Source organism: Cibotium barometz, chromosome 7 (genome assembly GCF_041138505.1).
Source record: "Cibotium barometz isolate CiBa-2024 chromosome 7, ASM4113850v1, whole genome shotgun sequence".
Taxonomy (NCBI): Eukaryota; Viridiplantae; Streptophyta; class Polypodiopsida; order Cyatheales; family Cibotiaceae; genus Cibotium; species Cibotium barometz.
Genome location: NC_141052.1, coordinates 41306422 through 41333937, shown reverse-complemented (window position 1 = coordinate 41333937; position 27516 = coordinate 41306422). Strand labels below are relative to the sequence as shown.

At 45.4% G+C, this 27516-nt stretch overlaps 1 protein-coding gene across 2 annotated transcripts in view; it reads left to right on the top strand.

The window, feature by feature from the left end:
- GLY1 (NAD-dependent glycerol-3-phosphate dehydrogenase family protein) overlaps window positions 1-27516 on the top strand; it is a 72436-nt gene that overhangs the window by 2861 nt on the left and 42059 nt on the right. For both annotated transcript variants that reach the window (XM_086800638.1, XM_086800639.1), the window contains exons 2-6: window positions 24480-24616; window positions 24754-24859; window positions 25388-25589; window positions 25710-25797; window positions 25899-26046. In XM_086800638.1, coding sequence (XP_086656764.1) covers window positions 24480-24616; window positions 24754-24859; window positions 25388-25589; window positions 25710-25797; window positions 25899-26046 — 681 coding nt within the window. The remainder of the gene's footprint in view (window positions 1-24479; window positions 24617-24753; window positions 24860-25387; window positions 25590-25709; window positions 25798-25898; window positions 26047-27516) is intronic.

Below are 27516 nucleotides of genomic sequence, written 5' to 3'. Positions count from 1 at the left end.
ATAATGAAGCCTTGTACTAAGGGAAATAGCAAATAGAAAGAATTAGTACAACAAATAATAAGTAGTTGATGGGGCAAATGCACCGCTAAGATAGAAAGAATAAGCACAATATCAACTGGCCGCAACTCGGACGAAAAATTCACAATGTGAAATCTGCATGTCCACTAATACGGCTGAATTATATACCTAGATGAATCGAGGAACATGCCCAAATTCACCTTTTAGGAATGTGCATGTTATATACTCATGGCAGTCAACCCACAAGACTATATAACTATCAACTCCATTATGCATAGTATGGACTAGATACCACGACATCCCCACTAACGTCATCGGTGCCCAATAGTGGGTGTAGAACTCTGTATCAAGATATGCTCTCACACACGCACTCCACACACACACATAAGAGCATATATTCACACAAAGGCCTTCGTATTGTGTTTTTGTCAAACCTGCGAGGTGCAGGGCAGACTCAGCCATAATGAAGTGTCACGTGCATCCCGCACTTGGATGCCACGTGGACATTCTGTACAGAAGGTGCAGGACCTGGGATGGTGAACTGGTCCCATGTGAGCCCAGTCCGGGACGAGTCAGCCAGGGATCCATCTCAGTCGTCCGAGGTCAGGTGTGCATTGTCCTGCACATGAGTCCAAGGTCAGGTGTGCAATGTCCTGCACAAGAAGCAGTGCCAGTCCGCGCTGTGAGTCTCCCTCTGGAATGATGTCAGATGTGCTGAGTATCTGGTTTGCAACTGGATGCCAGGCCTCTGTAGGCATGTAGGTTGCATGTAGAGATGGGGCCAGCCCATAGGGCTACCCCAGTGTAGGTGTTTGCATTGGCATAATTAGTATGGGCATGGGGGAGGCATAGAACCACCCCCAAGGGGCCAGGAGGGCCCAAGACTATGCCCACCAGCCAAGGCAAGGGCTGGAGGGGCAGTCGGCCAGCTCCAGACCCTCTGGACAGGCAGCCGACAGAGGGTATAAGCCCTGGACAGAAGGCGGCCAGGTGTGGGGGGCAGTCCCACACCTCTGCGTTGAATGCCCAGCAGCCAGGAGGCTGTCCAGGGGTCATGCGCAGGCTGGACAGGCTCCAAACCAGTGTGAAAACACTTTAATAGAGTGTGAAAGCATTTTATTGCTTGGAATTCAGTCGTGGGACTTCATAAAGCCAGCCGACTGCATGTTAGGAGGGGTATAAAAGCCCAAGTCATATTTCATTCATAGCATCTCATAATTCACCAAGAGCCTCAAGCATTCAAGGGCCAGGACAGCCAAGGGTTTGCTAAAGCTAAGGGGTGAAGGACTGAAGGTCAAGGGCAGGTTTTCCAGCCAAGAAAAGGTCAAGTACTTTGTATTTGTTTCAGATTTACATCATTCTAATAAAGCAAATACACCATCCGTGGTGGGGCCCCTACAGAGGGTAATTGGGACCCAATACTGTGTCCTTCTCCATCCCCCCCTTCTCTCTCTATTTTCTGCACATCGTCTTTCAGTTTTGTGCGTTAATTCCGTCGCGAAAAGAGTGCTGTTTTCTGAGTTTTGAAGTACCGATCCTTCTCCGAAGCTTCCGCATATTACAGTGGTATCAGAGCCTACTTCAAGGACGAAGATTCAGCAAAGAAAACCAGAAAATTTTTCGCTCGTGTGGTTGGTTGTTAGACGCCGGTGGACTACCCCTTTCGGAGTGACTCCTGTCCCTCGAAGGACGGTTGGTTTTTAGCCTCCGGAAGCCTCCGGAAGTCTCCCACACAGACAGTGGATGGTCAGATTGCGTTCCGGAAAGGAATTGCAGATTCCCGCTATGGCGAGCTTTGGCGACGAGAGAGAACCAGAACCATGGGACCAGAGTGCACCAGGCAGCCCAGTTAGGGCACCCGGCTTGAGTGTACAAGACATGTTCCAGCAGATGATGCGAGCAATCGCAGACCAGACAACCAAGTTGGACGAGCAGAAGGCGCGGATTTTGGCTCTGGAGGAGCGTTCTCGCTCTCCAGCGTCGCGTTTTCCATCTCCTCCTCCCTCTCCTTCCGTACCCCAGATACCAGATCCTCGTCACAGGGACCCTCTCGAGGGGTCACAGCCGCAGTCAAGCTCCTTGCTTGAGAGGCAGATACGGGCATTGGAGATTCGACAACGAGAAGACGAAGCCATGCGACGAGTGGAACACGAGCGTTACCTCCAAGCTTTGGACGCCAGATTGACACCGGCGGCGCCCTCGAATCATTTTCCCGAGAAAATGAACTTCAGTAAGTATAATGGTAAACTCGATCCCACTACTCTGTATTCATGGTTACATCAATTTGAAGCTTACTTTGCCGCAGTTAGGAAAACAGATATTGACAAAGTGATCTTAGCCAGTTGGTATTTGGAAGGTGAGGCCATTCCTTGGTGGACTCAGTGGGCTCATGCCCACACCAGATCAGGTATGGCAGCTTATGGGTGGGACGAGTTCGTCCGTGACCTTAAGCAGCGGTTTTTACCGCCCCACTACCTTGAGCGACTCGAAGACGAGTTCAGGGGTGCGCGTCAGAATGCGCAACCAGTCCTTCAGTTTGCCAATAGAATTTCGACCTTGTGTCTACAATTAGGCTTATCTGATGCGGACAAGAAAGGGCAGTTTTTGTATGGCTTGGACACACACATCCAATGGGAGGTGCGTATGTTTAGACCAGCCACCTTTGAGGACGCACTCTCGCTTGCGCAGAGTGCAGAAATGAAACACAATGGTGGCAAGCCCAAGACTTCCCAGCCGGCTTCTCCCAAGGCTAACACCTCGGGGGGCAAAAGCCAGAACCAGACGGGGTCTTCCCCAGGACAGAGCCCGGGAGCCTCTGGCTCCAAGAACTCGAACAATGCGTCTAAGCTTACTCCAGACCAGAAAGCGGAGGCAGGCAAGACAGGTGGCAAGTTGAGTGCTGAGGAGCTTGCTCAGTACAGGAAGGAGGGTAGATGTTACTTTTGTCACACAAAGGGACATACTTCTCGGGATTGTCCGAAGAAGCCTCCAAAGCCCGCCGCCGCCTCCACAGCTTCCGTGGTGAGCACAGCTCCCACACAGACCCCAGCGGCGACCCCTAGTTCTTCAAACCCCGGTGCTTCAGTAGGAGCAATTATTAGCCGGGAGCTCGAAGATAAGCAGAAGGGCGCCCATGACCAGGAGTATGAGCGCAACGAATTGCTCAAGTCCTTTGGCTACATAGGTGGCCAGAGAGTCGTTGTCTTGTTTGACAGCGGCAGCACGGAGGATGTGATCACGGAAGAGGCCGCTAGGCGTGCCCGCTTCGAGCTCACTCCGGTGGACAAACAAGTTGAGGGTTTTAGCACAGGTATGACTACGAGCGTCAAGTATGAAGCTCTAGGTGCTAAATTAGTCATTCAGGGCATAGAGTTTGTGCGTGACTTTATGGTTGCCCCTCTTGTAGGAGCAGACATAATTTTGGGTATCCAGTGGTTTCACAAGTTCCTTCCTGATGTCAAGTGGGACAAGCACACGTTCCAGATTGATCGGAATGTGTCAAACACCCCTGTGACCATTAAGTGTGAGCCAGGTATTCCAAACTTTCCACTCATAAGCCACTTGCAGGCTAAGCGAGCAGTCAGGAAAGGCGCACAGTGTGCGATGATTTACATCCAGACCGCCCAGACGGTGGCCAGTGCTTCCGAGAAGTACTCGGCTCTCCACGAAAAGTTCCAGAAGATTTTTCTTCGGGACAGTCTCCCTCCCCAGCTTCCCCCGTCCAGACCGGAGGATCACAAGATTGACCTCCTCCCAGGCTCGGAACCCCCGAGCAAGTTTCCGTATCGCCTTTCTAAGGCAATGGAATCGGAGTTGGACCGCCAACTCCAAGAATTGTTGCAAGCTGGCTTCATCCGCCCCAGCGTGTCGCCATTTGCAGCACCGATCTTATTTGTCAAGAAGAAAGATGGGTCTTCTCGGTTGTGTGTCGATTATCGTGCACTCAACAAGCTGACTATCAAGAGCCGATTCCCGATGCCTCGAATTGACTATATTCTCGAGAGGCTGAATGGAGCTAAGGTGTTCTCTAAATTGGATTTAAAGAGTGGGTACCACCAGGTTCGGATTGTTGAGGGGGACATCCCCAAGACAGCTTTCCGTACAGAACGAGCCCACTATGAATTTGTGGTCATGCCATTTGGTTTGACGAACGCCCCAGCTACATTTAACCGCATGATGATGCGTATTTTCCGGGAGTTGATTGGAGTGTGTGTGTTCATATTTTTGGACGACATACTCATATTTTCAGCTACAGTTGAGCAGCATGACATTGATGTGGAGAAAGTCCTTAGGTTGCTGGAAAGCAACGAGCTCTATGTCAATGAAAAGAAGTCAGAATTTTATCTGTTCCAGGTGCATTACTTGGGATATATAATCAGTGCCGAAGGCATTCGACTTGATCCGGCTAAAGTGGCCGAGATTGTTAACTGGGAAGTACCTCAGACTGCTTATGACATTAGATCATTTGTGGGTATATGCCAGGCATATTCCACCCACATTGATAAGTTTTCTGATCTCTCGGCAGACCTCACCGATCTGCTAAAGGGAGTGAAAACAAGGAGGCAAAAGATTCGAATGACTCCACGAGCGTTGGAGGCATTCCAGAACCTCAAGGTGGCTTTGTCAGAAGCGCCTTGTTTAGCCCTTGCCTCGTGGGACGAACCATTTCAGGTGATCACCGATGCGAGTAACATCGCAATTGGCGGTGTATTGCAACAGAATGGTCATCCAGTAGCTTACATGTCTCGTAAGTTACTGCCTGCCGAAAAGAATTACTCAGTCTACGATCGTGAACTCCTAGCAGTCATTCAGGCCTTGAAACATTGGAAACATTTCTTGTATGGCCGTGACTTCGAGGTCCGCACTGACCATCAGGCATTGCGCTGGATTCAGACAATGCCAAGTGCACAGTGGAGTGATCGACAGCACCGCTGGAGTCAGATATTCCAGCAGTTCGGTGGCATGATTGAGTACCTTCCAGGAAAGGCCAATCCAGTGGCCGATGCTTTGAGCAGGAAGGGACAAGTATCTACGATTCAGACCACTAGACTAGACCTTGTTGGTACTGGACTAGAAGACATGAAGCACACGTACGCGGATTCCGAGGAATTCGGTACGCAGTGGGAACAGGCATTGGATGCCACAGGACCATGCCATTTTCTGATACGCGATGGTTGGCTTTACTACAAAGGCCGACTGTGTGTCATGAAATCATTCCGGGCAGCTCTTCTCCATGATGCCCATGACGCCATTACAGGTGGTCATAGGGGCATGAATTCGACCCTGGAGAAATTAGAACGGCAATACTATTGGCCAAAGATGAGGCGTGATGTGTTTACTTATGTACAACGCTGTGACATTTGTCAAAAGGTGAAAGCTCCTCGTGGAAAGAAGATAGGGTTGTTACAGCCTTTGCCAATTCCTGAGGGTCCTTTCCAAGACATTTCAATGGACTTTGTCACAAATCTGCCTCCCAGTCCGAGTAAGCGTAATACACAGTGTTTGACTATTGTTGACAGGTTCAGCAAATTTGTGATGCTTATTCCTTGCAGGGCCAATGTGACCGCCGAGGACGTTGCCCAGCTTTTCATTCGGCATTGGTACCCGATTGGTGGGATTCCTAGGACCATAGTGTCAGACCGAGATGCCAAGTTTACCAGTCATTTTTGGAGGGCATTGTTTGATAATTTTGGTACTAAGTTGAATTTTTCCAGTGCATTCCACCCACAGACAGATGGCCAGACAGAGATATACAACCAGTTGGCCTTTGATGTGCTGAAGTGTTATGTCCACGATCAGCAAGCTATTGGCAGGACTCCATATGAGGCAGCGTTTGGAAGGCCTTTCCAGTCGTTGTTAACCAGGACGTCGTCTTCAGTACCGGAGGCGAACAGAGTGACGGAGTCTTACCAGGAGATCCTAGAGTCCGTCAAAGACAGATTGGCTAAAGCGCAAGAGGCCTACACTCGACAGGCCAATAAAGACCGAAGGGACATGAAGTTTTCGGAAGGAGATTGGGTATATCTTCGGATTATGAAGCAAAGATTAAAGCAGGTGGGCAAGCGATGCCCAAAGTTGTCTTTCAGGAGCTTCGGACCATTCCCTATCCGGAAAAAGATTAATGAGGTGTCTATGCAGTTAAAGCTACCTCCGAGTTGGACTATGCACGATGTATTTCATGTCAGTTGGTTAAAGCCATATGCAGGTCCACCCCCTTCAGAGGTCAAAGACGAAGCGGAACCAGACATCATTGATGAAGCAGAAGTAATGGTTCCAGAACAGATCCTTCTGCACCGTTTCAAGCATGGCTCCGGCTGAAGACTACGACAGTTCCTCACGAAGTTTCAGGACCGAGGAACTCATGAAGCGGTATGGCTCGACAAAGAATTCTTCGAAGACTATCCGGCTTTATTGACGGATTATTTGGAGGCTATGCAGCTTCCGTCAAGTTAAGCAGAAGGGGATGTCACGTGCATCCCGCACTTGGATGCCACGTGGACATTCTGTACAGAAGGTGCAGGACCTGGGATGGTGAACTGGTCCCATGTGAGCCCAGTCCGGGACGAGTCAGCCAGGGATCCATCTCAGTCGTCCGAGGTCAGGTGTGCATTGTCCTGCACATGAGTCCAAGGTCAGGTGTGCAATGTCCTGCACAAGAAGCAGTGCCAGTCCGCGCTGTGAGTCTCCCTCTGGAATGATGTCAGATGTGCTGAGTATCTGGTTTGCAACTGGATGCCAGGCCTCTGTAGGCATGTAGGTTGCATGTAGAGATGGGGCCAGCCCATAGGGCTACCCCAGTGTAGGTGTTTGCATTGGCATAATTAGTATGGGCATGGGGGAGGCATAGAACCACCCCCAAGGGGCCAGGAGGGCCCAAGACTATGCCCACCAGCCAAGGCAAGGGCTGGAGGGGCAGTCGGCCAGCTCCAGACCCTCTGGACAGGCAGCCGACAGAGGGTATAAGCCCTGGACAGAAGGCGGCCAGGTGTGGGGGGCAGTCCCACACCTCTGCGTTGAATGCCCAGCAGCCAGGAGGCTGTCCAGGGGTCATGCGCAGGCTGGACAGGCTCCAAACCAGTGTGAAAACACTTTAATAGAGTGTGAAAGCATTTTATTGCTTGGAATTCAGTCGTGGGACTTCATAAAGCCAGCCGACTGCATGTTAGGAGGGGTATAAAAGCCCAAGTCATATTTCATTCATAGCATCTCATAATTCACCAAGAGCCTCAAGCATTCAAGGGCCAGGACAGCCAAGGGTTTGCTAAAGCTAAGGGGTGAAGGACTGAAGGTCAAGGGCAGGTTTTCCAGCCAAGAAAAGGTCAAGTACTTTGTATTTGTTTCAGATTTACATCATTCTAATAAAGCAAATACACCATCCGTGGTGGGGCCCCTACAGAGGGTAATTGGGACCCAATACTGTGTCCTTCTCCATCCCCCCCTTCTCTCTCTATTTTCTGCACATCGTCTTTCAGTTTTGTGCGTTAATTCCGTCGCGAAAAGAGTGCTGTTTTCTGAGTTTTGAAGTACCGATCCTTCTCCGAAGCTTCCGCATATTACATGAAGCCTAGCACTAAGGGAAGTAGCAAATAGAAAGAATTAGTACAGCAAATAATAAGTAGTTGATAGGGCAAATGCACCGCTAAAGATAGAAAAAATAAGCACAATATCAACTGGCCGCAACTCGGACGAAAAATTCACAATGTGAAATCTGCATGTCCGCTAATACGGCTGAATTATATACCTAGATGAATCCAAGAACATGCCCAAATTCACCTTTTAGGAATGTGCATGTTATATACTCATGGCAGTCAACCCACAAGACTATATAACTATCAACTCCATTATGCATAGTATGGACTAGATACTACGACATCCCCACTAACGTCATTAGTGCCCAATAGTGGGTGTAGAACTCTGTATCAAGATATGCTCACACACGCACTCCACACACACACACACACACACACACACTCTTTTATTTATCGAAGTGACTTATAATACTTTTAAGTCAGTGTGTTCACATATATTTAATGAAGGCTGGACATATTCAATATTTGGGGCATGGAAAGGTGGAGAGAAAGGGGCGCCTACATGGGCTAAAAGCCTGGGAAAAGCATAAAGTGGATATTTTGGGCTAGCCCAACTACTTTTGGCATAAGGGAAAAGCAAGCCTAAAGGGGATCTGGTTGACTTTATAAAAAGGAAGGGAGGGGCTCCTATCTGGACCATCATGTGCTTGCAGCTTCTAGCCAACTGCATCCCTTCCCCTCTCTCTATTTCAGTGCTGGACGTACAACATCTCTCTTTCAACGCTGGCCGTACAGTATGTGCAGCAGGAGATTCTGACCGTACAGCAGTTCTCTTCTGCTGTGTGCTGGACATACACAGGCGACAACATTTGATTCGTTTTCTCCCACCTGTTTTGGAGCTGGTCGACTACAGGACCAACAACAACCATACTTTGCTATTGCTGGAGCCTGGCCACCTTCCAGTTGGTCACCCGCTGGCTGTTCAGACAGCCATACAGCAGTCATACAGTCCACACGTGGGCTTCAGCCGGGATTCTTCTCTCTGATATCATTGGCCGAGTAACAGGCAGCGTTTGGGGATGATTAAGAGCTGATTTATGGACTGTTTTGAGACACTTTTTGGGACTGTTTGTGACAGATTTGGGGCTGATTTGTGGCCTGTCTTTTGTGAAGAAGGATAAGCTTGAGTATTATATATATATATATATTATATATATATATATATATAATACATATGTATATTATATATATATATATATATATATTATATATGTATGTATATATATATATATGTATGTATATATACATACATATATATATATATATATATATACATACATATATATACATATTGTATGTATGTATGTATATATATATATATACATACATACATACATACATACATACATACATATATATATATATATATATATATATATATATATATATACATACATACATACATACATACATACATACATACATACATATATATATATATATATATATATATATATATATATATATATATATATATATATACATACATACATATATATATATAATATATATATACATACATACATACATACATACATATATATATATATGTATGTATGTATATATATATATACATACATACATATATATATATAGTATGTATATATATATATATGTATGTATATATATGTATGTATGTATATATATATATATACATACATACATATATATATATAGTATGTATATATATATATATATGTATGTACATATATATATAATATATATATATATATTTGTATGTATATATATATATATATATATATATATATATATGTATGTATTATATATATATATATATAATACATATGTATATTATATATATATATGTATGTATTATATATATATATATATAATACATATGTATATTATATATATATATGTATGTATTATATATATATATATATATATATATATATATATATATATATATATATATAAAATACATACATATGTATATTATATGTATGTATTTTATATATATATATATTATATATATAATACAGGAACATGTCCAAATTCACCTAATAAGAAAGAGCAATTTATAACCTCATGATAGTCATCCACTATTTATGCTCTATGAAAAGTCTCATGTATGCTTTGTGGAAAATCCGGTGTTGTATGCACCCGCACCTTGGTTTATTGTAAAAGCTTCTCTCTCAATAAAGAAGTTCCTACAGGAGGTAGGCCGTTCCGGCTCAGTGTAGTGTTCTATTTATTGTTTATGATTCTTCCGTTGTGTTTTCATACTCTATCTGGTATATTTGAAGTATTGGTCTATCACTCCGGTCCCCGATTTCAGTGACAATGTCCAACATGTGGCCATCCCCACGAGTCAGCGTTGTTTTACTTTGGGATTGCCCAAAGGCTCAGCAGGTTTGGCAAAGGATCCTACGCATCGTCACTATGGATTTGGCCACCGCCCATATTGTTACATGGGGCACAGTTGCTTGGGCCGCGATTGTCATGCCATATGAGGAGGAAGGTGGGGGACTAGCCCTTCAGGTCTCTCACCTTCGCATTTCTATAGTGCCATTCCCAAGCTCCATCCACACGTCGGTGGTCACCAAGTTCTTGCCAGAGTTGGGAGATTTGCAGCAATATAGCTACATGGCACATATGGAGATTGGTAACTTCAATGCTCAGAAATCAGCACACTTTATGCGATGAAAATAACGCACAAAACTGAATATAGATGTGTAGAAAATAGAGAGAGAGAGAGAGAGAGAGAGAGAGAGAGAGAGAGAGAGAGAGAGAGATGGAGAAGAGGACACAGTATTGGGTCCCGAATACCCTCTGTAGGTCCCCCACCACGGATGGTGTATTTGCTTTTATTAGAATGATGCAAATTTGAAAATAAAAGACTGAACCTGAACCTTCTTGGCTGAGGAGGATCCTCTGCCCTTGACCTTCAATTCTTCACTCTTTGCGTTAGCTTCTCCTTGGCTGTCCTGGCCCTTGAGTTAGCTCCAGCACTTTGTGAATTATGAGATGAATGAACTGAAATATGCCTTGGGTATTTATACCCTTTACTAATGCTGGTCGGCTGGTTATGTTTTCGTCCACGACTTGTTTAATAGCATTAAATGCTGAAAAGTCATGCGCATTCACATTGCCTTTAATGGCTGGCCAGGCTGTTATTAAATGGACGGCTGGGCAGTCCTGCGTTTGCAATACTGTATTCATATGCATTGGTATTGAAATCTGGTCAGAAATGCTCATGACACTATGTACTTGATTCTCCCAAGATCAATTTACTTTATTTGAGGGAGGGGCCGGCCCTTACAGCTCATTGTGCATCTCTTGTCAATTCAATAAATTACTTCTTGTATTGAGCACGTTGTCCATTAAATCTTGGTGTATTTAAGTGTATTGATTAGCATTGTGTTCAACCAAGTTACATCCGCTCGCGCATCCCAACACTTGTGAGGAAATGGGAGAAAATTGCTGAAGAAATTCGTGGCGATGGCTCTCACATGAGGGGGGTCTGTAACAATGGATCTATCTGGGCCATGCAACTTGCGGATACTCTCTCTTCGGGTGCATGGGCTTGCAATCTCAAAGAAATCTATAGGGACCCTGTCTCTTGCCTGCGTTGAAAAAGAGGCTCTGGCATGGTATCTGTACTCCACCTGCCGCTCCTCTATGGATCTGAGCTCCGTATGGGCGGCAACGAGTTGACTCTCAATCCACGGGCTATCTGATGTGCTCTCCTGAAGCCGTTGTAAAGAGGCAAGACCATGTGAACAGTCCTCTCTTGCTCTTCCAATCTGCTCTGTGCTGCCTGCTGTAAAACATTGCTAATCTCACCAAGGCCTGCTCTAGGGCTTCTGCGATTGCTCCTGAGTGAAAAGCAAGCCTCTCCCAAATCCCCCTATCTTGCTATAGATCCCTAGGTTCTAAATGAGGCTATATGGAATCGGGTACTCACTTGTCTGTGTTGTCTCTAGGTGTCATCCAGGGAGAGAATAATTGGTGCGTGGTTGGAAAAAGGTAATGCTATTATGCTAGCCAAAATACGAATCATGCCACAATGCCCACAAGCCCACTCGTCAACATAGAACCGATCGAGTCTGGATAAGTTATGGTCGGTATTCCTCTTGTCAGATCTGGAGAAACACAGACTCTTGGGACTACGTCCAAACTCTGGAAGATGCCAAGGGTTCTGTCCCTTGAGAGCCAAAATCAATTCCTTCCATGCCAAGTACTTGATATAGTCCCCATGTCACCTTCGAGTCTATCATCGGTCGACTCAAACATGTTAAAGTTCCCACCCATACACTAGAAATCTGCCCGTGGGCAGGGACCGATGGACTGTACTCTAGAAGGTGGCTCTGCCTGCCGCCGCGTTCCGGCTCGTAGACATTCAGGAAGCCTACACAATCCTCTCCTATCTTGATGGTCACCACTGAGCCTGTCCAGTGACAATGGTGTGTGAGTCAACCATTGTCGGCAAAAGCTGCTTATTGATGGAAATGCATATTCCACCATGTGTCGCGGAGGGGCCAAAAGAGTGGGACTAGAAGGTGTGACTCTTGCCTTGCAAGATCTTCCCACAGCGGCAGGCACAAAATTCCTCACAGCTTCTATTTTCTACTGTTCATGTGTGGCATATGGGGCCTGACATGACACACCGGTATGGCTGGTGGAGCTTGACATGGTGTGTCTGTATGGCATATGGAGGCTGACATGACAGTACATGTATGACTCATGGAGCGTGACATTATAGTACATGTGTGGCTTGTGGGGCCTGACATTGTGTACATGTATGGCTCATGGAGCCTGACATGATGTGATTTCCCTGGGGTTAGCTATCTTGGTGATCTTTTGTATTTATATTTTGGGGAGATTCCGGAAGGATCATGAAGCCCTGGACATTTTTTTTTATAGAAAGAGACTTCTATTAAGTATGAGAAAAACATACAACAATCACAGCTATAAGCCGGAAGAGAATAGAATCACCCCAGTATGTAAGGTGATTTCAACCTCTGAGGAGCATCATGATGCCATGTAAGACCTGTGGTACTAGAGGACAAGAAGATGCAATGGTCCCATTCCCGCATAAATATCACATGCTTCGCCTGCGCAGAACGAGAGGGCCCCTGAATGAGAGCCCAAGTAGCCATAAGAGTGTGGATGATATCACCCGATATGAGCAAATGGGTGTTTCTTCCAATCTAGCTGCACTCATGTGTATGCATGACTTTGATTTTATATTTGAATGACTTGTTTTATTTGCTTGGACAATGCTTGAGATTACTGCATGTGATGTCCATGGGGCCGGGGACGACTGGGCACCCTGTGGACATGTATGTGCACACCTGTTTGGGACTGATAGGTGGTCTACATGTGTTTTGTAGGAGGTAAGTGTCCCCAAAAACCCAATTTACAGCTTTATGATTTCACATACTAATAATTATGGGTGCTGGTCCACACTCACTTATAAGTGACCGGACAACTTATAAGATATTCACATTGGGGAGGACTATTTTAATACATGTGGCAGCCAAAGGGTGGGCACTGGACTTGTTTTGAGCCAATTGATAGTAGGTGTGCCCCCTTCTGGACCAGAAAAGCACACGACTGAGCTATTTTCAGCGGAGGAACTCTATTACGGGTGAAGGACTATGCTTTGTCTGTGCATTCGAGAGCTGGCCGACTGGTTTTTACCGCTTCCTACAGCCATCTACCACTACCTACTACGACGGACTTCACCCAGTTATGTGGCCAAGGCTGGTCGACTCCATCTGGTGGCTGTTTTGTTTCTGGCCGACTGAAAACAGCCCTAATAAAGTGCTGGTCAGGGCATCCAAAGGCAGAGAAAGGCTGGCCAATTTGTGTGGGAGGCATCCTCTACTGATCGGAGACCTTCTGGCTTGTGGCTTCTGAGAGCTGGTCAACTGCTGTAATTAGCCCTTCAAAGCTGGTCGACTTGTTCTGTGAGCCAGACATGAGGAAGATGAACATGCAGGGCTGTCCCGGGCTGATGTGGGAGTGCTATGGGTTGTCTATGTTTGTCCTACATGTGCTTTATGCGAGAAGTGAGGATGGGAAGAAAAGAAAGTTTGAGTCAGGGTTGCAATGAATCATTCAGAAGAGCCTTGTGGTGTATCCCCAAAACACTTTACAGGAGCTCATATATTTAGCTACTATTTTTGAGGAGCTACATGGTAAGGGAGCATCAAAAAGACAAGAATTAAGCTCATATAAGGGAAAATTCAGAGCTGGAAATGAGAAGAAAAAGGGTGGACAGCCACCTAAGTTTATGCCCAATGAGTCCAAGGATGCAAAAGGGGGCTCGAAAAAGAAGGCGGGGGGTAAAAAGGATGATCCTAAGCCGTCCAGACAGCACATTTTTTAGTGCATGAGAGAGGGGAAGTGCTTCTTGTGTGGGAGCAAGGATCACATGAAATCTTAATGCTCCCAGAATGCCAAAAAGAATAATGTGCAAGATGCAAAACTGAGTGTGAATGTTATACTCGATGTACAGGGTAATACTGCACATGAGCCAAAAAGCAGAATTTTATGCAAAGCTTGGGGCAAGCTAAAGGATGAAATAGCTTTATTCCTTTTTAATAATGCCTCTATAGATAACCTTATGTCCATTTAGATGGCTGCTGCCCTTGGGCTAAAGCTCGAGGAATTGGGCATGGACTTTCATGCAGATGCTCAAGGAAGTCAAGGTCACTCCCATTATCGAAAAGCTTCGCATACAGATTCAGGGATATTTGGATCATGAAGACTTCTTGGTGGCACCACTTACGGGATGTGATGTGATACTTGGGATGCCATGGCATTATCGTTTGGATCCCAAGATTTTGCACAAAGAGAAGTGCACAAAGAGAAGAAAGTACTGTTTACTCGTAGGGATAGGGAAGTTTGTATTGATGCGGGTACTACTGGGAGTACCATATCTGTGTTGTAAGCCACATTTCTATTTCCAAGGCAATAAAGAAGTCAGCTTGTTCTTACTTGGTCTTTGTACGTGATAATGTTGAGCATGATGCTGTAAATCTCGTAGATCAAGATAAGATTGGACAGTTATCCCCAGATAGGGCACATGGTCATTGTATTGACATAATGCCTGGTAGCTCTCCTCCTAACCGACCTCCTTATAGGGTGAGTGCTGCCCAATAGGAGGATTCCTCGAATCGATGATATTCTTGAGAAGCTTGAGAGAGCTGCTTGTTTTAGTCTCATTGATCTTAAGAGTGGCTACCATCAGATTAGAGTGGTACCTCAAGACGTACACAAAATGGCTTTCAGAACATCATTTGGGCTATTTTATTCTTGGTGGTGCCATTTGGTCTTAAGAGTGGCTACCATCAGATTAGAGTGGTACCTCAAGACGTACACAAAATGGCTTTCAGAACATGCTTGTTTTAGTCTCATTGATCTTAAGAGTGGCTACCATCAGATTAGAGTGGTACCTCAAGACGTACACAAAATGGCTTTCAGAACATCATTTGGGCTATTTTATTCTTGGTGGTGCCATTTGGTCTTACAAATGCTCTTGCCACTTTCAATAGAATGATGGACATTATCTTTAGACCTCACCGCAAGCTCACAGGAACTTTCTTTGATGATATTATTATCTTTTTGAAGAGTGAGGCTGAGCATAAAGAACATCTCGCCATTGTTTTTGAAGAGCTTAGGAAACACAAGCTTTTCATCAATGGAAAGAAGAGTGAATTCTTTTTGTCAGAGATCCATTATTTGGGGCATATTGTTTCGAAAGATGGTGTACGCATTGGATACCGCGTTTGCACAGGTTCGGACAGCCATAGAAAGATCTCAGGTTAAGCAGAAAAAGGCAGCTAACAAGCACATGCAAGAGGTTATTTAGAAGCTAGGAGCTGGAGATCCTCTTTGGAAAAGGAGAGGCAAGGGATTGTGGCCTCGGTCAAGGACGATGGAGCGGTTGCCATGGAGTCCTCCTAGAGGTTCAAGACCAGAAGATGTCGAAACTTGCCATGGATTAAAAAACCCCGAGAGCGATAAACACTTGGATGGGTAGACAAGAGAGGAGATGTGGGGGGGGGGGGGGGGATGAGGGTAATGCCGGGAAGCAGCAGGGCAACGAGGGGGCTTAAGGCGAGGGAGGATGAGGTGAGGGAGGCAAAGGTGGGATTGAGGCAGAAAAAGGCAGGGGCGGGAGATGATAGGCGGGAGGCAGCAAGAGAAGGGAAGGTGGAGGAGGGGGGGGGGGGGGGGGGTTGCGCTATGAACAAGGGACAAGGGCAGGGAGGATAAGGCAAGCGAGAGGGTGCTTGGCGCACAGGGGGAGAGCTCCAGGATTAGCTTGACGTTATTGTGAGACTGCAACTGGAGGCGGTCTCGTGGACTGCCGACGAGGGTAGACTTTGGTGAGGTGTCCCATTTGGCGACAGATGAAACATTGGCCTGGAAGGCCAGAGTTCTCAACTCTCTGCAAGATTGGATTTCCCCGCAGATTAAGGAGCAAAATAGTGTGAGGCACTAAGTCTAGGAAGGTGATGCAGATATGAAGGGATGGAATCCCAGCCCTCCGTGCAAGAACTGAAGCGGCGATGGGGCATCATCCCCCCGATAGCAGCACCTATCATCGAGAGGAGAGGAAGGTATTCCTTCCTAAGACCGGGAAAGCAGACTGTCATAGGAAAGCCTTAGACGCCAACCAAAGGGTCGGACGCGGGGTCGAAGCCGTGCTGCCATCTCGCAAAGAAGGCCTGGGTCGTATGTAGTGCCACGGGGCTCAGTTGCATGACTGTCCGAAGCTACAAGCGAATCGAACTCAACTTGGTAGTCGCCACGTCCTAGAGGATGAATTGTCAATGATCTTTCCAGGTGCGTCGAGAAGGCTTGCCTATAACAAATCCTTGAACCCCCCGCGCGTTGGGCGGCTACTCACGATCTTGCATACCAAGGTGGGGGCCTCCAAAGAGGCAATTGTTGAAGCAAGGAGCTGGAGATCCTCTTTGGAAAAGGAGAGGCAAGGGATTGTGGCCTCGGTCAGGGATGATGGAGCGCTTGCCATGGAGTTGTCCTGGAGGTTCAAGACCAGAAGATGCCGAAACTTGCCATGGATTAAAAAACCCCGAGAGCGATAAACACTTGGATGGGTAGACAAGAGAGGGGATTGGGGGGGGGGGGGAGAGGGTAATGCGGGGAAGCAGTAGGGCAAGGAGGGGGCTTAAGGCGAGGGAGGCAAAGCTGGGACTGAGGCAGAAAAAGGCAGGGACGGGAGATGATAGCAGTGCGAAGAAGGGGGGAGGAGAAGGGGGAAGGGGTGCTTGAGAGACGAGGGCGCCACAGGGGCATTCGACGGAAGAGGGGGAGGCAGAAGGGAGGCGAAGGTTGATAAGGGGACGTGGGCTGCAGGCGGAAGAGGGGCAGGTGGGATGCAGCAAGACAGGGGAAGGTGGAGGAGGGGGGTGTGTTATGAACAGGGGCAGGGAGGGCAGGGCAAGCAAGAGGGTGCTTGGCGCACAAGGGGGGAGCTCTAGCATCAGCTTGACGTTATTTGTGAGACTGTTGAATTCTCATTTTCCTAGCTTGTGACAACTTCTCCTTCCATCTTCCCGTTGATTGAGAGGCTTAAGAAGCCTCAATAATTGAGTTTGTTTCCATGAGGCATGAAGGAAAAACTTGACAAACTGGTAGTCCCCTGGGCGTTAGGTTACTAGTGAAGGCGAGTGGCCAGTGGAGAGGGACTCCGCGAAGGAGACCATCACGGACGCAAACTACGTCTCTCGTGCCATGCGTATGTGTAGAATGGTGTAAGCCCAGCGGGGCATGCAGTGACAGGCTCAACTACGTGTCCAAGAGATAAAGATATAGAGAGAGAGAGGGGAGAGAGAGAAGGGAATATGGATCTTTCACAGTACACCACACTGAGCGGGGAACAGGCCCCGCTCCCTTTTCAAGAATTTATTCAGGAACAATCCCCGGGCACGTTGGCCAAGATCAATACAATCAATGAATACAAAACAAACAGATATGGCGATGTAGGATATCCAAGTCGATGTCGATGTCGAGGCACAAGATCTCTGATGCCGAGCACACCACGGGGATGACCAGAAGTATCTCTCACCTGACTAGTACCAGATGTAATATCCAAATCCAAATCCAATGAATCAGCCTCTTGGCAGATAGGAGACCGAACCATGATGTACCTAGACAGAGGACCCTGACATATTTCTTCGGCACCAGCACCAGCAACCCAGCCCACACACCTCCTGATACCTTCTCCATTGGGCCATCAGGGCACCGACCACGCTCCTAGGTAGTCACCACTGATAGAGCAGTCATCTTATGTCGTGCTCGTTGGCCACGCCCACCAAGATCCCGACCACAGCATCCTCACCATCGCCAGATCAGAGCCATTATTACTCGGCATCGGAGGCGCCTACCTCGCTTCTACGACCTCTCCATTCTAGACAGCCCCATGGCGGAGATACTTGATCTAAGGAGAGGGCAACACTTCAACTGATCAGCATACATGGATCTACCTGATATACATTTTCCAGTATTTTCTACTCAGTATCGTCTCGGAGTCTTACAATTATGTTTTAATAACTATGAGACAATCAGTTTATTGTACTTTTTAGTCTCATTTAGTTGTTCTCTTTGATGAGACACCAACTTCAGATGTACTCTCAGTTTTGGTCTCATAGGCCATTATCTCCTATTAGAGACGTTAATATATCATTTCATTTCATTTCTCTCTCTCTCTCTCTCTCTCTTTAGACTTTGGCAATGAGGTCCGGAGGAAAAGAAAAGCATGAGGCTTTTGCCTTATATACCACCACTGGCGAGAAACCTACTGGTAATTCGGGGTCATGGAAATGGACGTGTAACTTTTATGGGAAGGGTTACACAAGTATTGCCACGAGGCTCCTTGCACATGTCCAAGCTTGGTGGGTTGAAAAATGTGTGTTCATTGGTTAATCCCTTGACAAAAAGGAGTACAGATGTTATAACCCTATCACATGTCAGATAAGGGTGAGAAGGGAGGGAAATGGTGTCATGCAAGGAGATTCTTCAAGAAATTGCGGATGGTATAGTGAAGAAGTACTCGCTTATCCGCAACCAAGGCAAAGGTGGACGTGGGGGAGCTTCCATGTTCGGTACCTGCGCATCCGTGACTCCTTTGCCCGTCCCATCTGACTCAGGCTCCGCCTCGAGTGGTTCCAACTTCCAATCAAAGAGGCCAAGGGAGGAGAGCTCTCCAGCAATGAGGTAAACCGCTACGGTGCAAACATTAACAACCTCACCTATGTGAAGGCGAAGATGAAAGCCGATTGCACGCATGGTCATCGATTGCAATCTCTCCTTCCATGTGCTCAAGGTTTCACAATGGCACAAAATGGTGAAGGCCATTGTGGAGGTGGGGCCATTCCATGGCGAATGGCATGGTATCACCTACCATGAGATGTGCACCACCGCGCTTAATGATGAGAGGCAAAGGATCAACGACAAACTCACACCCATGCGGGAAGGATGGGCAAAGTATGGTTGCTCTATCCTCTCCGATGGATGGAGTGATCGGAAGAAGAAGAGGGGTATCGTGAAGATCCTTGTTTCATGCGCTCTCGGCACATACTTCTTATGCGCCGTGGATACCGGAAAACTGGGGCAAAAAACATCAGGGGACTTTATCTATCGTCACATCTGGCAAGCCATCATAGAGGTATGTACTATGCCACATGTGCATTGCGATTTAAGTTTGAACTCTCAAGTCTCGACTCTCTAGTATCTATGTTCAAGATTTTAAGAATGTCATTGCATTTGCCATTGTGCTGCATGTAGGTTGGGCATGAAATCATCACGGACAATGCATCCGATTGCCGCAAAATGGGACGCTTGGTAGAGGCGGAGTTCCCATCCATTGTATGGACTCCTTGCGCCTTGGAGGATCTGGGAAAGCTAGAGTGGGTGAAGAGGTGGTCGCACAAGACCTATCCATTGTGAATTTCTTCACAAAGAAGATACAGGTGCTCGCTATGTTTCGCGAGCAAAGGGACTTGGGAGCTTAAGAAGCCCTCTTCCATGCGGTTTGCTTATATGTGGCTTCTCTTGGAGCGGTTATACGACGTGCAACAAAAGCTCTAGATCACCATGGTCTCCCCGGATTTTGTCGCATGGCTAAGAGAGGAGATGGTGACTAGTGTGGATGAGGCCCGAGCCATTCAACAGCTATTCATGCAGCATGAGGGAGTCCTTTTGGCGCGAGGAGCATGCCATTGTCATTGCGGTTTCTCCCTTATGTAGGGTTTTGCACATGGCCGAAATGGAGGGCTGCACATTGGGGCTACTCACCCACTTCATGCGAGAGGCTCTAGTGGAGATTTGTGCGACCACCGTGCTTGATGAGGAGGTCCCCGACATTCCTATAGAGGGGATTAGGTAAACCCATGTCCCATGTTTTCAAATCTCGTTTTCACATCTCTTTCTTGTTCCTTAAAGGCTTAACCTTAAAGTGACCTTTTTGCATTCTAGGGATCCCACCAATCCTCCATTCACTCTACGACGCGATTCGATTGTGGCGCTTGTAGAGAGGAGGCGGCAATGGATGCTTAGACCTATCCATGGTCTTACGACATTGTTGCATCTCGCCTATAAAGTACCAAGGCTCTTCGCCGATGAGGAGCTACTTTTCAATTGGGATGTCTGCTTGCCAAGGATACTTCTCGTCCACGAGCAAAGAGACTTCCTCCAAGAGCTCATTCGGTATAATGATCAGAGGGGAGTTGCTTTCACAAACCCACTTTGCTCGAGTAGGGAGTCAATGGTCCGGCCACTTTTTTGGTGGGAGTCATTTGGTTATCAAATGGCTCACGTACAAAAAGTGGCTTTGAGAGTCTTGTCACAGATGACTATTGAATATTTAAGACTTAACTTTAAAGTTTTTAGTATATACTCTAGAATAGTAACTACTAACTAGTTCTTACATTCTAACTCTCTATAATTTTTCCATAGGATTGCTCTTCGGAGGCATGTGAAAGGAACTCGAGTTCCTACTCACTCATACACACAAAGATACGAAACTGTCTCAGCACCATGCAGTTAGAGCGGCTTGTATATTGCCGTGCTAACATGCGCATGGTGGAGAAGATACAGGACATGGAGATCTCCAAATAGATAGAGATCTCCAGAGTTCAAACTTCGATTCATAGCATGTCATGAATGATGAGTTATGACTAATAATTTATAAATATTTGAAATTTACTTTCAAGTGAATGTCGACGAGTTCAAGTTCACAGCAGTGGACACTCTTAAGAGTGTCCACAAGGAGCGAGATCCAGACGAGGAGGCCATATATGCCGATCTCTACTGGGAGCTAGAGGATATTGAATGTCGAGTTTCTTGTACTCGTAGAGGTCGCGCAAGCTCGATGTGGCACACGAGTAGGAGGCCGCGGATGTACTGTTCGGCACCCTACTTTGATCTCGGTGGCTACATATGTGAGGCGTGGCTCCGGCTCGACTTCGAGGAGCACTTTAGCACTTGTTGTTGAAGAAGAGGATGCTCCTATTGGTAGATCCCAAACACTATTAATGAACCCTTAATCGTTTGAAAAAATTGAGATTAGTATCCACTAATCATTAATTAGTGAAGATAATCTCCAATTATGAGAGTAGAGAACAAAGATGTTAACACATTCCTAGGGTTAACAAGAGCTACTACCATTATCTTACATTAAGGAGTAAAGGTAGATACACTAAATGGTCATACATGCAAGATATGAATCAATGGTGTCCAAATCTACACCCTTGAAACAGAAATTCAAAAAGAACTTTCCAATGTGCAATTGGAATTAATTAGAAATGGGTATAAAGGACCTTAGCCTAAGGGTCTAGATTTTCAGAAATTTTTGGATTATGGTCCAATTAAGGTTCCTATGGGCCAATAGGATCAATCCAAGTGTGGGGAGGAGATAAATCCAATTTATAAAAGAAAATACCCAAAAATGAGTAAATGCCCACATAAGATGAAGAGTTGACTTAGTACAAGGTTTATTAGTAAAAAACTCTGAGTATTACTAAAAAAATGAGATATTTTGGATATAATGATTCATTTTTGACACATGTGTAAGGAAAAGGGGGCCCTTCAAGGAGGTGCCTATTTCATATGGTTGGCCTCTGATGATGGGAGCACCTCTAGCGAGGGCATTTCTTTTCCTAGTGATTCCTCTGAGGAGGAGGACTATTTTCTAGACATTTTTGTACTTAGTGTTGTGACTAGTCACAATACACTTTTTTGTATTTCCTATTATAGGCCGCGGGTCATGACTCTTATTTATGGCATGCCGCATATGTTCAATGTTCATTGTTCATGACTCTTGAGTCTTTGTACTAGTGTTTTAACTTTTTTCTAGTTTATGACAAGTTCCAACTTCTCTAGACTTTGCATCTCTAAATGTGTACAACTATCTTTTTTTCAAGTGTTTTTTAAAGTGGATCGTACCTCAATCGAACTTATTTTTCAAAATTTAAAAGTCTCGTACCGGTATCGTTTTTTGTGCCTTCGTTTCGTACCTAACAGCTATGATGAGGCCCTTGGTCTCCCTTTGCTCTTGACATAGCTCTGTCACTCTAAGAAAGTTTCTTGTAGAGAAATCTTGCTCTGATACTATTGTGAGCCTAGCGGGGCGTGCAGTGACAGACTCAACTGTCCAAGAGATAAAGATATAGAGAGAGGGGGGAGAGAGAGAAGGGAATAAGGATCTTGCACAGTACACCACACTGAGCGGGGAACAAGCCCCGCCCTCTTTTCAGGAATTTATTCAGGAATAATCTCGGAGCACGTTGGCCAAGATCAATACGATCAATGAATACAAAACAAACAGATATGGCGATGTAGGATATCCAAGTTGATGTTAATGTCAAGGCACAAGATCTTTGATGCCGAGCACACCACGGGGATGACCCACAAGTATCTCTCACCGGGCTAATACGAGATCTAATATCCAAATCCAAATCCAAATCCAATGAATCCAAGTCCAAGTTCGAATCCAATGTCCAAGTCCAAGTTCATTTCCAAGTCCAAGTCCATATCCAAGTCCAAGTCGAAGTCCAAGTTCTAGTTTCAATCTAAGTTCTAGTCCAATCCAATGATCAAGTCCATGCTCTATTTTCAATCCAATGATCAAGTCCAAGTTCTAGTTCCAATCCAATAATCAAGTCCAAGTCCAAGTCCAAGTCCAAGAGTCACTCGCTCATCCCATGAGTAATCTCCAGAATTCCTACAGCCTTGTCGATGAGGAAAACCATGGAAAAGCTCTTTCTAGCAAGAAAACTAATATAAAACTTGATTTAATGGTTTTCGGGTGATAAAACCCTCCAAAAAGCAGTTTTTAGGGTTTTTGGAGCAGTTTCAGGGTTTCTGAAATTTTCAGGCTGTACAGTTCCGTACGGCGTGGCACAATAGTTGATGTAGGTGCTTTGAATCAGTGAAGGCAACGATGAAAAATTCCATGATTTGGTTCATGATCAAGTAGATGGTGATGGAGAAGATAATCTACGCTACAACGAAGATGGCAATGCGATGAAGAGGTTCTTCTTCAACTTGCTGCTCAAGAGAGGCTCATGCTTCTTTTATGCTTGGGGAAGTCTTGCTTTTTGCCAAAAGGTGATGCTTTTGCTTTGCTTTTGCCTTTTTACTTTGCTTTTGGTCTTTTTAATAGTAACATATTACTCAACTTTAGTCAAAAGTTCTTGTTTTGCTTTCTAGCTTCAGAGCTTTGTTCTTTGGCCCTAGAGTTGCTTTTTGAAAAATCGGCTTTTAGCTTTTTCGTCTGGCTTTGTCTCGTCTTTCCAATGGTGCCCTTGGCTCGCGGTCAACCCTGTTTGACTTTTTGCTTTTTCTTGTTTTTTGACCAAGAATGGTGCTTTTTCTTAATCAAACCTTATGGACCTTGTCCCCATATCTTCTTCCATCTATCTAGTGTCCGGGCATGGGTTTCATCATATGAAATAGAGCTAGGAGGGCCAAATGGCAATTGTTGGACCAGGAGTAAAGCTTGTCCAATACAGCCTTACTTGCATCCAAAGGAGTGAAAAATCCTCCTCCAAAAAGTTTCACCACTTTGTCCATCGTCATGCCCCTGATACGGTCAAATATGGCCTCCACTTTGTCCATCGTCATGCCCCTGATACAGGCAAATATTGCCTCCACGCTTTCTTTGAGACCCTTAAGTAAATTTGCTAGTTGTGTGGAATCCATAACAAGTTGCTTGAAACCAAGGATAAAGAACAATGGCAAGGGTTGCAACGCTGCTTGGGTGTGATATGGTGATCACCTATACACTTGGAAAGAATCCAAATAGTGATATTTCCGGGGCACGTATACGCTAGAAGGAATTTTAATGATGTAATTGTTGCAATCCATGTCATAAAACTTGGCTATCAATGGATATCCAAGATCTTATGATAAAAAATATGTATCGACCATCCATGGCATAGTCTAGCACATTTCTATTTGCATTGACCATATCTTAGTGTAAATTGACTATTATGATTTATTCTCCATGCATTGCCTATGATTTATATATCGACTATAATGATTTATTATCCATGCATTATATTAGCCCATAATTTCCAACTATGAGGTGTCAAGCATCATCCACAAGTGATTTACCCAAGTTTGAGGTGTCATTTGTGCCCTATTTACACAAACCACACATACCAAAGTGTTGCACTTGACAAAACTAGCACATCTGCCCCCTTTCCCTCCATGGCATGTGGAATGGCCAGATAAGCATATAAGTACCACTAATAGCCTCTTGGATCTGTATTTGTTGGATGGAGGATTGTGATGCTCTGGATTGAGGGCATTGGCCCGCAGAAGAGAGAGAGAGAGAGAGAGAGAGAGGGTTGAATTGTGCCTTGGCAGGTGGTTGTGATTGGTGGAGGCTCTTTTGGAACAGCTATGGCTGTTTTATTAGCAAGGAATAAATCTGAGATGCAGGTCAGCCTGCTTCTTAGGGATGCCTCTATATGTGAGTCAATCAATACCAACCATGTGAACAGGTATAGACTTGAGTTTAGCTAAGTCGTGGCAAAATTTTCAGACTTTGTGGTTTACTGAAAAATATCATGAAGAGCATTGGGTGTGTTTTTTGAGATTGTTAATTTGGAGCCTTAAGTTGTTTCTTTTGAGTTCTCAGAAAGTATTTCCCGAAACACACACTACCACACAATATTGTGGCAACAATCAATCCACAAGAGGCATTCAAAGACTCTGAATACTGCATCCATGCTGTTCCAGTTCAGGTAAGAGAGCACTTTTGAAGTGATCAGTTCGTTGTTTTTGGTTCTGTAACACCCTCGTGTAGGCAATCAGGACTAACCTGCATCGAGGGCACCAACCACATGCACACAAATGCCTAGAGAACACGCAGTTGACAGACTCACCAACCCATTATGTGCCCGACTGCTTTGGACCACCCTTGAGGTTAGGGGAGAGATCAGGTGAATTCATCTGACGGTGAGGTCTCCAAGTCATAGACCTCCTTGAGCTAGACCCACAGACTTTGGCTCCACACTCAGTTATGTGCACTTCCACTCACTTCTATAGGCCCCAGGCCCTGTTAATAACCTTGATTTTATGGTATTATTAACCAATAGTCTAATGGTAAAGCATGTTACAGGGTGCATGATCTTTAAGAGTAATAACTACGCCCCTTAGCTTGTCCATGCCAAGGTTTTTCTTATCTTTTTCTTCTAATATGTGAGTGCTTTTCATTTTGTAAGATTTTGGACCTATTGGCTGCAGAAATGACTTGTGCTGCTTTGTTACAGTACAGTGCAGATTTTCTGAAGAGCATATCCGAGCATGTGCCCGCAAGTCTCCCATTCTTTTCGGTCAGCAAAGGTTTGGAGCTATCCTCCCTGGAGATGATGTCACAGGTCATTCCACGGGCGCTTGGCAATCAACGGCAGCCCCTGGCAGTAATATCCGGGCCCTCCTTTTCAATTGAGCTAATGGATGAGCTTCCGACAGGTGTGAGAAGTCTGAGATACTAGCAACAATATGTAGCCTTGATGAGTTCACCATTCAAGTCTCTCTCTTTCTCTCTCTATGCAGCCTAAAATTTCAAAGTCTTTCTGATTTTATATTTAGCTATGGTTGCTGCATCGAAAGACAAAGAACTTGCAAGAGCTGCACAGCAACTCTTGGCGTCTCGATATTTAAGGATTAACACATCGAGGTGATTCGTGACATCTGTCTGGGGCTTTTATACTGATGCTTTCAGTCATGCATGGAGGTTCATGCTAACACAATTGCATTGGGTCTGTCTCCGTATCGCAGTGATGTTGTCGGTGTGGAAATCGCAGGAGCATTGAAGAATGTGCTTGCCATTGCTGCTGGTATTGTGGAAGGGATGAATCTGGGAAATAATTGCATGGCCGCTCTGGTTGCTCAAGGTTGTTCCGAAATTCGATGGTTGGCTGAAAAGGTGTGCCATGTAACTAGAAGCTTGAGTTTCTCTGTTTGAAATGCATGTAAATCTTTGTAAGGATGGTAATTTTTTTTCCCTGAGTAGACCCTGCGATAGTAGCAGTTTTTCTCCCACATGGAGAAACCCCCCTTTTTGTCACCTTGGTAAAGCTTGTCATTCTTAATGTCGGCATAAAGCATGTGCCAGACGTTTTGCCATAGATCAGGTGATGACCTATTGAGGATCTCTAAATGGCCAAAATATACAGGCTCCAGATTTGTGAGACTGTGATTGGTGTGGGGCCCTTTTCTCGAGTGATTTCATTGAACATTTTTTTTGTTTATTAAAACCCAAATACTTTCCTCCATATCCCACATTATAAAGCCTGCTGTACCAACTTCTTCACCTTGCTCATGCCTTTTATCTCCTGTATTTGCAACTGTGTCAGATCTTAATCAACAAAGACATGTATGTTCCCTTCCGTGCCGTCCACGTACAAAATTAAATCTTCTGATATCGGCCCCAAACGATGCTGTTAGGAACAAGTCCTCAGCCCAACGTTGCTGCAGATCAATTTTTAGCTCCTCCAATCAGTCTCCCATTGAGTGCTTCTGACTGAGCTCGAGAAATCTTTAGAAATTAACAATGAACCTTAAACGCTGTCTATATAGGGTGAGGGGCAGGTCGGCCGACCTGAAATTACCCCTTTTCCCTGCACATGATTCTCCCAAGATTAATATACTATATTTGAGGGAGGGGCCGGCCGTTCGGCTTAGTGTGTGGCTCTTGTCAATTCAGTAAATTGGATCTTGTATTGTGCTTCTTGTACATTAAATCTTGGTGTATTTTAAGTGTATTGATTAGCATTGTGTTCAACCAAGCATTCCATATCGACCGGTGGAATTTTAAGATGCATGTTCTAAATGCACCTAATACTGCTGCTAGATGAGGCTAACTGTAGGGATAATCATGGCATTGCATATGTGCACGTGATATCCCCTCCTGTTGAGCTTGATGAAGGGTCACGCGAATCCAACCTTTTGTCTTTGACTTTGGATGACTGTCATCATCCCTTGCTTGCTCTGAGACTCCAACTTTGTCATACTTACTTCTGCCCTAGCAACTATACTGAATCTCTTATCTTGCCTCTGATTCCACTCCATGACTGGGAATGTGCATCTGTTTCACTGTTGACCCCTAACCTGCATACCCTTGCCCTTGAACGCACTGACTTTTGATTGATGTTTGAGGTTGATCAAGGTACCTATTTAGGGCTGCACCTCGTGTTCCCGGGAAGCCACTGAGGTACTCCTTTGAGGACCTAACTTCCATGGGCTAAATACGGAGGATTCACCTAATGCATACCTGACCTTCTTAATGCTTCTTAACTGCTTTGGGTTTACCTTGCTTGGACTTATACACCCCTTATGACAATGCCCTTGAGACCTACGACAATGCCCTTGTGGTGCAAGTACGACGCCCCTGGGG